General features: G+C 41.3%; 1 protein-coding gene across 4 annotated transcripts in view; it reads right to left on the bottom strand.

Annotated features, from left to right (window-relative positions):
* The window catches only part of WDTC1 (WD and tetratricopeptide repeats 1), an 87,559-nt gene that overhangs the window by 55,926 nt on the left and 17,880 nt on the right, over nucleotides 1–13,753 (bottom strand). For all 4 annotated transcript variants that reach the window (XM_069756725.1, XM_069756727.1, XM_069756728.1 and 1 more), the window contains exons 5-9: nucleotides 8,769–8,880; nucleotides 8,259–8,446; nucleotides 7,996–8,178; nucleotides 7,813–7,904; nucleotides 4,547–4,662 (exon numbers count right to left, since the gene is read on the bottom strand). In XM_069756725.1, the coding sequence (XP_069612826.1) occupies nucleotides 4,547–4,662; nucleotides 7,813–7,904; nucleotides 7,996–8,178; nucleotides 8,259–8,446; nucleotides 8,769–8,880 (691 nt within the window). The remainder of the gene's footprint in view (nucleotides 1–4,546; nucleotides 4,663–7,812; nucleotides 7,905–7,995; nucleotides 8,179–8,258; nucleotides 8,447–8,768; nucleotides 8,881–13,753) is intronic.

Below are 13,753 nucleotides of genomic sequence, written 5' to 3'. Positions count from 1 at the left end.
GGCTGGGCCCCCTGATCACCACCATCTGCACAGCACCGTCGGAGGACACGCTTGCCTTTCCTATCCACAGTGGGACAGGAAAAACACTGGTGGGTGGTAAGGGGAGTATCCTTTTAACCGTTTGCTGTTCTTGTCCCACTGAGGGTAAGAAGGACGTCCTCCAATGGTGCTGTCAGGTGGTGAACTGGAAATTAACTTTTTTGAATTTAACAAATGGCTGCAATGAAACAAAGACTGAAAAATTTAAAGGGGTCTGAATACTTTCAGTACCCACTGTATGTGGTCAGTACATAAGGCATAACTTATTCCGTCTAAGGACCAGTGGGCACTCATTATGGGTGGAAGAAAGGCGATTCCGACAGCTAAGGTGAGTGGGTGGTTGACCGGACTTTAAAAAAAAAAAACAACCCTGCTCAGGTGCCAATCCCTGCATCCTTGCGCCTGAGGCACGTGCCCTCATGTGCCTAGTGGCAAATACAGCCCTGAATGGACTTATATGTAGCTGAGGGAGGTAATTTAACAGCCATAGTCAAACTGTGCAAATGGGGCATTTATTACTCATGTTGCAAGACTCACCTGCCTTCCCTTGCAGTTTTGGACACATACGTATTCCCTTGTATAATATTAGATCCAGAGTATTTACCAAGCACCTCCTTCATCAACTCATTAATCTCTTTACCCCCCAAGGTGGTTTGCACATTAATGACCGAGCCAAGGTTTACAATTCTGACCACTGTCACTTTATGAGGTAATAACTCTGGAACGCTTCAACGAATCCCACCGATTCTGAGAATGTTTTTTCAAAACATATTGTACTACATGATAGTGGTAAAATTTGTTCGATATTACTTGCGTTTATTTTAAAAAAACAAAAATTTGGTGAAAATTTGGAAAATTTAGCAATTTTCAAACTTTGAATTCTTATGCCCTTAAATCAGAGAGTTGACCAGCCATTTCTCCTTCTTCCAACAAAATTTACATAACCATTTTTTTTTAGGGACCACCTCACATTTGAAGTGACTTTGAGGGCTCTATATGATAGAAAATACCCAAAATTGACACCATTCTAAAAACTGCAAGTTGCTCAAAATCACTTTCAAGAAGTTTATTAATCCTTCAGGTGCTTCACAGGAATTTTTGGAATGTGAGGAAAAAAAAAATTAACATTTAACTTTATTCACCAAAATTTTTTTTACTTTAGACCCAATTTTTTTTATTTTCACAAGGGTAACAGTAAAAAATGGACCTCAAACTTTGAAGTGCAATTTCTCCTGAGCATGTTGATACCCCATATGTGGGAGAAAACTACTGTTTGGGCCAGGGTGTGGCCTCCCCGTTTCTGATCTAGAGACATTATATAAGGCTTCCCCAGTCTGGTATTTCACTGGTTGGGCCCAGTCCTATTGTCTGCCCTTATTCACACTGAGGTCAACATTGACACATGGTAAGGTTTTAATATTAGACAGTGTAGGACTGTCCCTATCAGAGTTACCTTGAGGCAGTGGGATGGCTTTTGTGCTATTTTTTGATCAAAAAACTGTATTACTACAAACTTTGTTATTTAAATGCACTTTTGCTTTTTTACTTAGTAACATCAGGGTTTTTGCTTATTTTTTTCTCTTGTAGGTTTTAATGTTTGGGCGCATGAAGGGCTTGGAAAGAAAGGAGCATCATTTGACTTTGACTGTCGCTCTTATAATTCATTCTCGTCTGGACTACTGCAACTCTCTTCGGTCTCCCTCTTACCAAATTTTCTCCTTTCCAATCCATCTTGAATGTGGCAGCCAGGGTCATATTTCTGTCCAGCCGTTTCACCGATGCCTCCATCTTGTGCCAGTCATTACATCTCTCACCCACAAAGCTCTCCACAGTTCTGCACCGCCTTATATCTCCTCTCTCATCTTTGTCTATCGCCAAACACGTGCCCTCCGTTGTACAAATGACCTAAGACTAACAACCCCCGTAATCCGAACCTCGCATCTCCGTCTCCAAGACTTCTCTCGTGCTGCGCCAGCCCTCTGGAATGCACTTCCCCAGACGATCAGACTGATACCTAGCACCAAACTATTCAAGCGCGCTTTAAAAACCCATCTCTTCAAACAAGCCTACCACATCAACTACTCAGTAAACTAACTTTGTCCTGTTCCCTCCTTCCAAATATTATCTGCATGTGAATCTGCACCCTACTATTCATCTGTCTCCACAACCTCCATACACATGATAACTGCACTTGATACTTGACTATTGCACTTAAACACACGGGCTGATGACTGAATCATGCAGCTTTATATGAAAATCCCTATTTATTATAATTGCCAGACCTGAAATAATCACTTTTCACCTATTGTCTCCCCCCATTTCCTTGTAGATTGTAAGCTTGCGAGCAGGGACCGCACCCCTAATGTCACTGTTTAAATTGTCTTAACTTGTACTGAATTTATTGTCTGTACATGTCCCCGCTTAATTGTAAAGTGCTACGGAATATGTTGGCGCTATATAAATAAAAATTATTATTATTATTATTATTTTTTAAATGTAAAATTTGCTGGAATCATTAGCGGACGCCATGTCCCATTCGGAGAGCCCCAGATGTTCCTAAACAATGGAAATCCCCAACAAGTGACCCCATTTTGGAAACTAGACCCCTCAAGGAATGTATATAGATGTGTGGTGAGCACCTTGAACCCCTTTTGCTTTACAGAAGTTTATACTGTTTAGCAGTAATAAATAAACAAATAAAAAATAAATCACATTTTCCCCACAAAAATTGTTATTTTAGCCCCAATTTTTTTATTTTCACAAGGGTAAAGGGAGAAATTGTACCATAAAATTTGTTGTGCATTTTCTCCTGAGTGTGCTGATCCCCCATATGTGGGGGAATACACCTTTGAGGCTGGAATGGTTTGAGGGTGCCATGTCACGTTGGCAGAGCACCTGAGATGCCAGAACAACAGAACCCCCCCCCATAAATTAACTTATTTTACAAACTACACTCCCCAATGAATTCATCTAGGGGTGTAGTGATCATATTGACACCACATGTGCCTCACTGAATTTTATACCATTGAGCGGTGAAGAAAGAACAAATTACAACTTTACCACTAAAATGTTGTTTTAGCCCCAAATTTTAAATTTTTCTAAGTGCTAATTAGAAATTGTTTTACAACAAACTGAGGTACATTTTTTTTCCGAAAGTGCCAGTACCCTACATGAAGTCGGGAAATATTTTTCAGGCACAGTGCAAAGCTTACAAGGGAAGGAATGCCATAGTATTGTGCAGATTTTACTGTTATTTTACTGTTATGGTTTTCGGGTGCCATGACCCACTAGGAGAGTCCCTGAGTTGCCAGAACAGCAGAACCCCCATAAGTGACCCCATGTTACAAACTACACCTCTCAACGAATTCATCTAGGGGTGCATTGATTATATTGACACCATGAGTGTGTCTCAGAATTGTATACCATTGTACAGTGAGGAAAAAGTAACTACATTTTTACCAACAAAATGTTGTTTTCGCCCCAAATTTTACGTTCTCACACAAGTGGGTAAAAATGGTACCAACAGGTGTCCCACAATTTCTACTGAACGTGGCAATAACCCATATATGGCTGTACAGTACTACTTAGCCATGCGGAGATACTCCGGAGGGACACAGCACTATTTGCCTCTTGGAGCACAGATTTTCCTAGAATAGTTTGCAGACTCCATATACAGAGCCCCTAATTGCCAGAAGAGCAGAATTCCCCTTCTACTGACCCCATATTGCAAATTCTATCCCTTTGGGAATGTATCTACAGATGTAGTGAGGATTTTGACTCCATGTGCGATTTCCAGAAACAGGCAGCAGTGGATGCTGCAGAGTGAAAATTGCAAACTGCCATTGTAGTAACCACTACGGTGCAGTCACCAGTACATTATGCCCAGCTCATGTTTCTGGAGACACGCACCCGTAAGTTAGGTGGGCTCATCACTTCAGAAATGTCAAATATGTGGATGCTATATGTGGTTTAGGCATTTAGGAGGGGGGGGGCATTTGGATTTGGGAGTGCAGAATTTGCTGAATATATTTTGGGGGGGAGAGGAGCCATTTCGCTTTTCCAGAGCCTTTGTGCTACCAGTAACGTGGAAGCCCCCTATATTTCTGTTAACAGATGACGGACCTGAGTGGGGACTTTTTTTGTGGATTGAGTTGAAGCTTTTATTGGGAACATGTTACATAACGTTTGGGATCACATTTATCTAGCGCTCTACGTTGGAACACTTACTTTGGGGTTTCCATCTAAATCTCTGAGTGAAGTGACAGATGAATCCCCCGAGGGATCCATTCACTATAATGAGACAGCAGAGTGTATGTCTGACCGTTCAGGTACATGGTCTGGTCAAACCACATCTCCTTGGCAGGGGAGGAAGCAAAAGATATGTGACATTTGTAGGTTGTAGTAATGAAGTAGTGTGCAAACCAACAAACATTATTTACAGGTGAAAAACCTTTGTTGAAAACACATTCCGAAAATGGCATAAAAAAACCAACATGACTAAACTTACCTGCTCTCCTCCCATGTTGACAAGCAGCTCAGTGCCATCTGGACTGAAAGTTACATATGTTGCCACCAAAACACGCAATCGGTTATTGTAATCAGGCAGTTTGACTGGAAGGTGGCCTGCAGACATAATCACACAGATACCTCATCAGTGAGGACATACCGGTGAAGACAAAGGACAGCAGCAAATCGTGCATTTGGGAAATGATAAAAAATTAGTCTTTAAAGACACAGACTCCAAACCTCAAAACTTAGAAATAGTGGCTCCACCTACAATATGTCCAAGCAGGAATTATTACAGCCCACATAAAAAGCTGCACCCTGATAATAGCATCTACCATAAAGAATAAGACGGAGCACTATAGGACGGCTGAGCCCTGCCTCACACACATTACAAGTATGTGGGCTCAATGAGGACAGAGTCTGGCAGTAGCCAATCTTCACTGAGAAGAAAGGATCGGGCATGGTGAAATCCAAGATCCAATCCTTCTTCTTCACATGTCAGAATTAGACACATGGCTATGTGGACTGTATTACATGATAGGATTAGATACATGGCTCAGCAGACTTTTATATGTGATACAGTCTGTGTATCTAATCCTGTCATGTGCGACACAGTCTTTGTATTTAATTCTATTACGTGTGACAGCCTGTGTATCTAATCCTATCATGTGACAGTTTTGTATCTAATCATATCATGTGAAACTGGATTAGATACATGACTCAGCAGCCTGTGTCATACATGATATTAATAGATATCATGTTCACAGCCCAGGTCACAGCTTAGGCAGACACATTGTAGGCGGCTGACATATTTGCTGTATGCAAGTGTCGTACTTGGACACTTCCACTGCAGCAAATGACAATATCAGCCCCCAGCAGCTGCAAAAAAATAAATACATGTGAAAAGACAACAATTCATTTTGTATAAAAAAAATAACTGATATAATCAATATTAATACAAAAATAAAAATCGCTGCACCTTCCCTTTAACCGCCAATTACAAGAATGTGGGTCTCATGTCAGATGTTCCATAAAAGTGAGCCGACAAGAAAGATAGAAGGAAGTGGAGAGTCAGTCAAGCTTCCACAGCGATTACTGTACAGTCATGGACAAAAATTTTGAGAATGAGACAAATATTAATTTTTCCAAAGTCTACTGCTTCATTTTTTCTAATGGCAATTTGCATATACTCCTGAATGTCAGAGTGATCAGCTTAAAAGCAATTACTGTACTTGCAAAGTCAATATTTGCCCAGAAAATGAACATTAACCCCCAAAACACATTTCAACATCATTGCAGTCCTGCCTTAAAAGGAGCAGCTAACATCGTTTTAGTGATTGATCCATTAACACAGGTGTGGGTGTTGATGAGGACAGGGCTGGCGATCAATCAGTCATGATAAAGTAAGAATGACATCACTGGACACTTTAAAAGGAGGCTGGTGTTTGGTATCATTGTTTCTCTTCAGTTAACCATGGTTATCTCTAAAGAAACACGTGCAGCCATCATTGCACTGCACAAAAATGGCCTAACAGGGAAGAGTATCGCAGCTACAAAGATTGCACCTCAGTCAACAATCTATCGCATCATCAAGAACTCAACCTACTGAACAGCCGTACAGCCAGCTCTTCCCTCTCCTAGTGTATCCTCACCCACCCCCTGCAGACTGTGAGCCCTCGCGGGCAGGGTCCTCCCTCCTTATGTACTCGTGTGCCTTGTTATCTGCTCATGTTTAATGTATTTGTCTATATTTGCCCCGTATTCACATGTAAAGCGCCATGGAATAAATGGCGCTATAAAAATGTATAATAATAATAATAATAACTTCAAGGAGAGAGCTTCCATTGTTGTCAAAAAGGCTCCAGGGCACCCAAGAAAGACCAGCAAGCGCCAGGACCGAATCTTAAAACTGTTTCAGCTGCGGGATCGGACTACCAGCAGTGCCGAGCATGCTCAGGAATGGCAGCAGGCTGGTGTGAGTGCTTCTGCATGCACTGTGAGGCGGAGACTCTTTGAGCAAGGCCTGGTTTCAAGGAGGGCAGCAAAGAAGCCACTTCTCTCCAGAAAAAACATCAGGGACCAACTGATATTCTGCAAAAGGTACAGGGAGTGGACTGCTGAGGACTGGGGCAAAGTCATTTTCTCTGATGAATCCCCTTTTTGATTGTTTGGGACATCTGGAAAACAGCTTATTCGGAGAAGAAGAGGTGAGTGCTACCACCAGTCTTGTCTCATGCCAACTGTAAAGCATCCTGAAACCATTCATGTGTGGGGTTGCTTCTCAGCCAAGGGAATCGGCTCTTTCACAGTCTTGCCTAAAAACACAGCCATGAATAAAGAATGGTACCAGAATGTCCTCCAAGAGCAACTTCTCCCAACCGTCCAAGAGCAGTTTGGCGCCCAACAATGCCTTTTCCAGCATGATGGAGCACCTTGCCATAAAGCAAAGGTGATAACTAAATGGCTCATGGAACAAAACATAGAGATTTTGGGTCCATGGCCTGGAAACTCCCCAGATCTTAATCCCATTGAGAACTTGTGGTCAATCATCAAGAGACGGGTGGACAAACAAAAACCAACAAATTCTGGCAAAATGCAAGCATTGATTATGCAAGAATGGTCCAGAAGTTGATTGAGAGCATGCCAGGGAGAATTGCAGAGGTCTTGAAGAAGAAGGGTCAACACTGCAAATATTGACTTGCTGCATTAACACACTCTAACTGTCAATATAACCTATTGGAACTCATAATATGATTGCAATTATATTTCTGTATGTGATACAAACATCAGACAAACACTAATAAAAACCAGAGGGCAGCAGATCATGTGAAAATATAATTTTGGTGTCATTCTCAAAAATTTTGGCCATGACTGTACTTCTCTGATATAACATGCCCATATGTGGTCTGCTCTTTGTTTTTCTTCATCCCACTCACACGGAGTGGTAGATAGTGGAAACTCATGTTGGCAATGGTGAGGATGCTAGCAGTTCGACCGCCACCAAAAGCCTCATTTTGTTAATGAAATGTATATTTTGAAATCATGAAATACATTTTGTTGTTATTTTGGGACAACTTTTGATGTGCTCTTCAGCTCTCTTTGCTGGTGTAATCTTGGAATAAATCAGTAGGAGTGCATTTGGGTGATTACAGGCTAGTTTTCTGTCACTCCCCAGTTAGGTTGGCAGAAACTGATTAAAGCCCCTTTATTTTGGCAATCAGTGGCTGTTTTAGCATTTTTGCAGACCTCAGAGAAATAGAATCTCACCTGCCACATAATACTGTGCTGCTCCTTCTGGAATTGGTCTCTGTCTTGAACAAAAAGTGTGAAGCCCAGATTGCGTCTGCTGGAGATTCTTCCTGTAGTTAAGAATACAGGAAAGGTAATGTATGTTTCCCTGCCAGGAGCAAAACTCTGAAAAACTACCATTCCTAACCAGCAATCACTCACCGATGACTATGGATCATGCGGATATCATACAGTCTCACAAAAGGCCCACTGGCTCCTACCGCCAAGCAGTTATTGTCCTGGGGGCTGATGCTTACACATTTTGCTTCCACCAATTGGCCACAGTATTCTGTTAAATCTACCAAGACATCAGAGTGGGTGCTGCTCTCTCTTAAGTCATACTGCCTGAAAAAGACAACACACATATGACCATCTAGTCACAATAAATATCGTTATAATCTCCCATCCCAGCAGAGGTTTCTTACCGGATCAAGCCATCCTCTGCTGCACTCCAGAAAGTGTTCGGCCACATTGGGGCAGTGGCAACTCGTTTCACGCGGTTAGTATGTTCAGAAAAAACATGGAGTGTTTCCTTTGAGTTAACATCATGAACATGAACCTTGGCATCTGCTGCTCCAGTAATCAAGATGCGATCTCCAGTGTGTGGAAGGAACTGATAGAGAAGAGAAAGAGAGAATATAGACAAATTCTGTGCAATGATATTCATTTAATCCTGGTTATTGAGTGGACATAGAGAATGGTGTGTTTATTAATCAGAAACGTTTCTACATTTACTGTACTGCTTCACAGCTTGTGAAAATCCAGATTACAAAAAATTTTGTGCCGGAAAGAAGTGCTGAATTATCAGATCTTGTATATCTCAGATATCTCACTATGATTAGATGTAGATGTGCGTGCAAGTGGCCATATTAACCACTTCCATACATACTTAGACACAGACACCCGCCACTAAGAATTCATTGCATGCTGCTCACCTTCACGGAAAAGATGTTGGCCGTGTGACCTGTGTGCATTGACAACAATTTCTTGTGTCGAAAAGGATCCCACAGCATCATATGCTGGTCATCTGAGCCAGATGCCAGCAAACTGGGCAGAAGACAGGGAAGAAGAGAAGAAGCTTATTAAATAGAGGAAGAGGTCAGATCGACATTTATTACAATCCAGCATTATATAGACGTGCACACTTAAATATTAATTGAATTATTCTTATTCTCAATTCTGTACTGAGCACATTGCCTCTCGCTGACATTACAAAAAGCTATTTCTGTATATGTAGCTCAGAGTATAAGTCACCACCATATAGAGAGAACAGGTGGTCTATGGGACACATACAGTACAGACCTAAAGTTTGAATACACCTTCTCATTTAAAGATTTTTCTGTATTTTAATGACTATGAAAATTGTACATTCACACTGAAGACATCAAAACTATGAATTAACACATGTGGAATTATATACTTAACAAAAAAGTGTTAACTGAAATTATGTCTTATATTCTAGGTACTTCAAAGTAGTCACCTTTTGCTTTGATGACTGCTTTGCACACTATTGGCATTCTCTTGATGAGTTTCAAGGGGTAGTCACCGGGAATGGTTTTCACTTCACTGGTGTGCCCTGTCAGGTTTAATAAGTGGGATTTCTTGCCATGAGTTTTTTTATGTTAGCTGTTTTTTGATATTAGTGGTAGGACCCGCAATATTATGGGGACCCTTGACGTTGGGTTGCGGGCTTACTTTATTTTGGCCAAAATATTAAACCAATACCTCATAGAGTATGTGTTTATCATACACATGCATTTTTTTGCACTATATCATATCCTTTTTTGCAGGATGTGGCCAGGCCTCTTTATGTTGGCTGGGTTTTTCTGGGGCGTCTGTCACTGTGTTCTGCATATTATAGTGCTGGGCAGCCCGCCTGTTAATACAAGGGGCGTCATTAATAGGTTGCATACCAGACACTGTGCACCACACCTATCAGTGTGACTGGCATCCTATGTGAGTTATATCAATGTACATTTTTTCTACTAGGCAGCCAAACCCTGCAATGGTTGGATGGGGTGAATGTTTTTATCAAGTAGTTTGCACCTGTTTAACCAGCAGAAAGAAAAGTATCGTCAGGGGAAGACGAAGCCCTCTCTTGAAGGGCGATACACGTGGGGCTGCTCTGGTCCCTGTCCTGCTTGCTTGCCTGGCTGCCCACGGACTCCGTTCTGGTCACCACTTGGGTAACCCCTTCTTTTAGTGCTCTGAGGTTTTTTCCTTTTTTTTTCCCACTGTTATTTTGGGATCCTGTTGCCTGACTGGCTTAGGGTAGATATTTTTGTCCCATGAGCCGTCCGGGCTAAATGCACTATTTGGGTGTTTACTGGCCACTTAGGATTTTGTATACATCCGCCTTAGTTGGTTAGTTTGTCCTGTGAGCTGGCCACGTATGGTCTGCATCTAGTCCTAGGGTACAGGCAGGCTTATAGCATTGGTTATCACTATGCTTATTATGGGTTATATATATCATTGTACTCTGTATTTACTGAGTGTTATGGACAGGGCCTTGCCTTTCTGTTTTTAAAGTATGTTTTATTATGTTGTGTGTCAATAAAATCTTGTGTTTTCTCCTACATTATGTTTTCATTTTTTATACGTGGTGTGCATAACTGGAGTGATACTTTTCTTTCTGCTGATTAAATTTAGTCGTTTTCTCACTCGCTTGCACCCCGTATTTATGGATATATTTTTTACATTAGGTTTATATTTTGGTAGTGCGCCCTATTTCATTGCTTATTCCAAAAAGTAGTTTGCACCTGTGCCGCTCCTAGCCTTTATCAGTGGAGGCTTGCTGCATCCTGCTATGTGTGCATTTGTCATCAGACAGGGTTTTGGGTAGGCCGTATCATGGTATGTATTTTTTCTGAGTTTTTTCTATGTTAGCTCTGTACCACATTGAGCATGGAGAAAAGAAGACCAAAGAACTGTCTGAGGACTTGAGAAACCAAATTGTGAGGAAGCATGAGCAATCTCAAGGCTACAAGTCCATCTCCAAAGACCTGAATGTTCCTGTGTCTACCGTGCGCAGTGTCATCAAGAAGTTTAAAGCCCATGGCACGGTGGCTAACCTCCCTAGATGTGGACGGAAAAGAAAAATTGACAAGAGATTTCAACGCAAGATTGTGCTGATGTGGGATAAAGAACCTCAACTAAAATCCAAACAATTATGGAAACAGGAACACATGGGCTACTTGCACAGTGAACAAGTCTGTATGTGCTAGTAAAAGATGTAAAAAACAGGGTATTTGGTTGATACGTTTTTTGCAAAAAATGTATACTAAGCTGCTCTACCAATCTTCACGGTATACCCTTATCAGAGCAGTCCTAACTAATGTATGCAATCCCTATCTGATGTATTTAAAAACCTGATCATCTGTATATAACCTGTGTGAACAGGGTTCAGAGAGGAAAAATCCATGTGTGCATACAGGGTAGAACAGCTTTTGTGCTCTGATAAGGGTATACCGTGAAGATTGGTAGAGCAGCTTAGTATACATTTTTTGCAAAAAACGTATCAACCAAATACCCTGTTTTTTACATCTTTTACTAGCACTTGCGGATTACTGCAACATTTTTTCAAACTGAGTGTTTTTGGTTTTACTATTCTCTTTTGTGTCTTCAGGTTTCTTGGTGGTGTGTGAACATGATCATACAGACTTGTTCACTGTGCAAGTAGCCCATGTGTTCCTGTTTCCATAATTGTTCTCTTGTGTCTACAAGACTGGGGAGTTCCACCACTCCTCTTGGGCTATCTGCACAAAAGCTGTTCTACCCTGTATGCACACATGGATTTTTCCTCTCTGAACCCTGTTCACACAGGTTATATACAGATGATCAGGTTTTTAAATACATCAGATAGGGATTGCATACATTAGTTAGGACTGCTCTGATAAGGGTATACCGTGAAGATTGGTAGAGCAGCTTGGTATACATTTTTTGCAAAAAACGTATCAACCAAATACCGTTTTTTACATCTTTTACTAGCACTTGCGGATTACTGCAACATTTTTTCAAACTGAGTGTTTTTGGTTTTAGTAACATAGTAACATAGTTAGTAAGGCCGAAAAAAGACATTTGTCCATCCAGTTCAGCCTATATTCCATCATAATAAATACCCAGATCTACGTCCTTCTACAGAACCTAATAATTGTATGATACAATATTGTTCTGCTCCAGGAAGACATCCAGGCCTCTCTTGAACCCCTCGACTGAGTTCGCCATCACCACCTCCTCAGGCAAGCAATTCCAGATTCTCACTGCCCTAACAGTAAAGAATCCTCTTCTATGTTGGTGGAAAAACCTTCTCTCCTCCAGACGCAAAGAATGCCCCCTTGTGCCCGTCACCTTCCTTGGTATAAACAGATCCTCAGCGAGATATTTGTATTGTCCCCTTATATACTTATACATGGTTATTAGATCGCCCCTCAGTCATCTTTTTTCTAGACTAAATAATCCTAATTTCGCTAATCTATCTGGGTATTGTAGTTCTCCCATCCCCTTTATTAATTTTGTTGCCCTCCTTTGTACTCTCTCTAGTTCCATTATATCCTTCCTGAGCACCGGTGCCCAAAACTGGACACAGTACTCCATGTGCGGTCTAACTAGGGATTTGTACAGAGGCAGTATAATGCTCTCATCATGTGTATCCAGACCTCTTTTAATGCACCCCATGATCCTGTTTGCCTTGGCAGCTGCTGCCTGGCACTGGCTGCTCCAGGTAAGTTTATCATTAACTAGGATCCCCAAGTCCTTCTCCCTGTCAGATTTACCCAGTGGTTTCCCGTTCAGTGTGTAATGGTGATATTGATTCCCTCTTCCCATGTGTATAACCTTACATTTATCATTGTTAAACCTCATCTGCCACCTTTCAGCCCAAGTTTCCAACTTATCCAGATCCATCTGTAGCAGAATACTATCTTCTCTTGTATTAACTGCTTTACATAGTTTTGTATCATCTGCAAATATCGATATTTTACTGTGTAAACCTTCTACCAGATCATTAATGAATATGTTGAAGAGAACAGGTCCCAATACTGACCCCTGCGGTACCCCACTGGTCACAGCGACCCAGTTAGAGACTATACCATTTATAACCACCCTCTGCTTTCTATCACTAAGCCAGTTACTAACCCATTTACACACATTTTCCCCCAGACCAAGCATTCTCATTTTGTGTACCAACCTCTTGTGCGGCACGGTATCAAACGCTTTGGAAAAATCGAGATATACCACGTCCAATGACTCACCGTGGTCCAGTCTATAGCTTACCTCTTCATAAAAACTGATTAGATTGGTTTGACAGGAGCGATTTCTCATAAACCCATGCTGATATGGAGTTAAACAGTTTTACTATTCTCTTTTGTGTCTTCAGGTTTCTTGGTGGTGTGTGAACATGATCATACAGACTTGTTCACTGTGCAAGTAGCCCATGTGTTCCTGTTTCCATAATTGTTCTCTTGTGTCTACAAGACTGGGGAGTTCCACCACTCCTCTTGGGCTATCTGCACAAAAGCTGTTCTACCCTGTATGCACACATGGATTTTTCCTCTCTGAACCCTGTTCACACAGGTTATATACAGATGATCAGGTTTTTAAATACATCAGATAGGGATTGCATACATTAGTTAGGACTGCTCTGATAAGGGTATACCGTGAAGATTGGTAGAGCAGCTTAGTATACATTTTTTGCAAAAAACGTATCAACCAAATACCCTGTTTTTTACATCTTTTACTAGCACTTGCGGATTACTGCAACATTTTTTCAAACTGAGTGTTTTTGGTTTTACTATTCTCTTTTGTGTCTAAAATCCAAACAAGTTCAAGCTGCCCTGCAGTCCAAGGGTACAACAGTGTCAACCCGTACTATCCGTCGGTGTCTGAATGAAAAGGGACTGTATGGTAGGAGACCCAGGGAGAC

This window comes from Ranitomeya imitator, chromosome 3 (genome assembly GCF_032444005.1).
Source record: "Ranitomeya imitator isolate aRanImi1 chromosome 3, aRanImi1.pri, whole genome shotgun sequence".
NCBI classification, from domain to species: domain Eukaryota; kingdom Metazoa; phylum Chordata; class Amphibia; order Anura; family Dendrobatidae; genus Ranitomeya; species Ranitomeya imitator.
The sequence above is the reverse complement of the archived record's forward strand: the minus strand, read 5'-3'. Positions and strand labels throughout refer to the sequence as shown.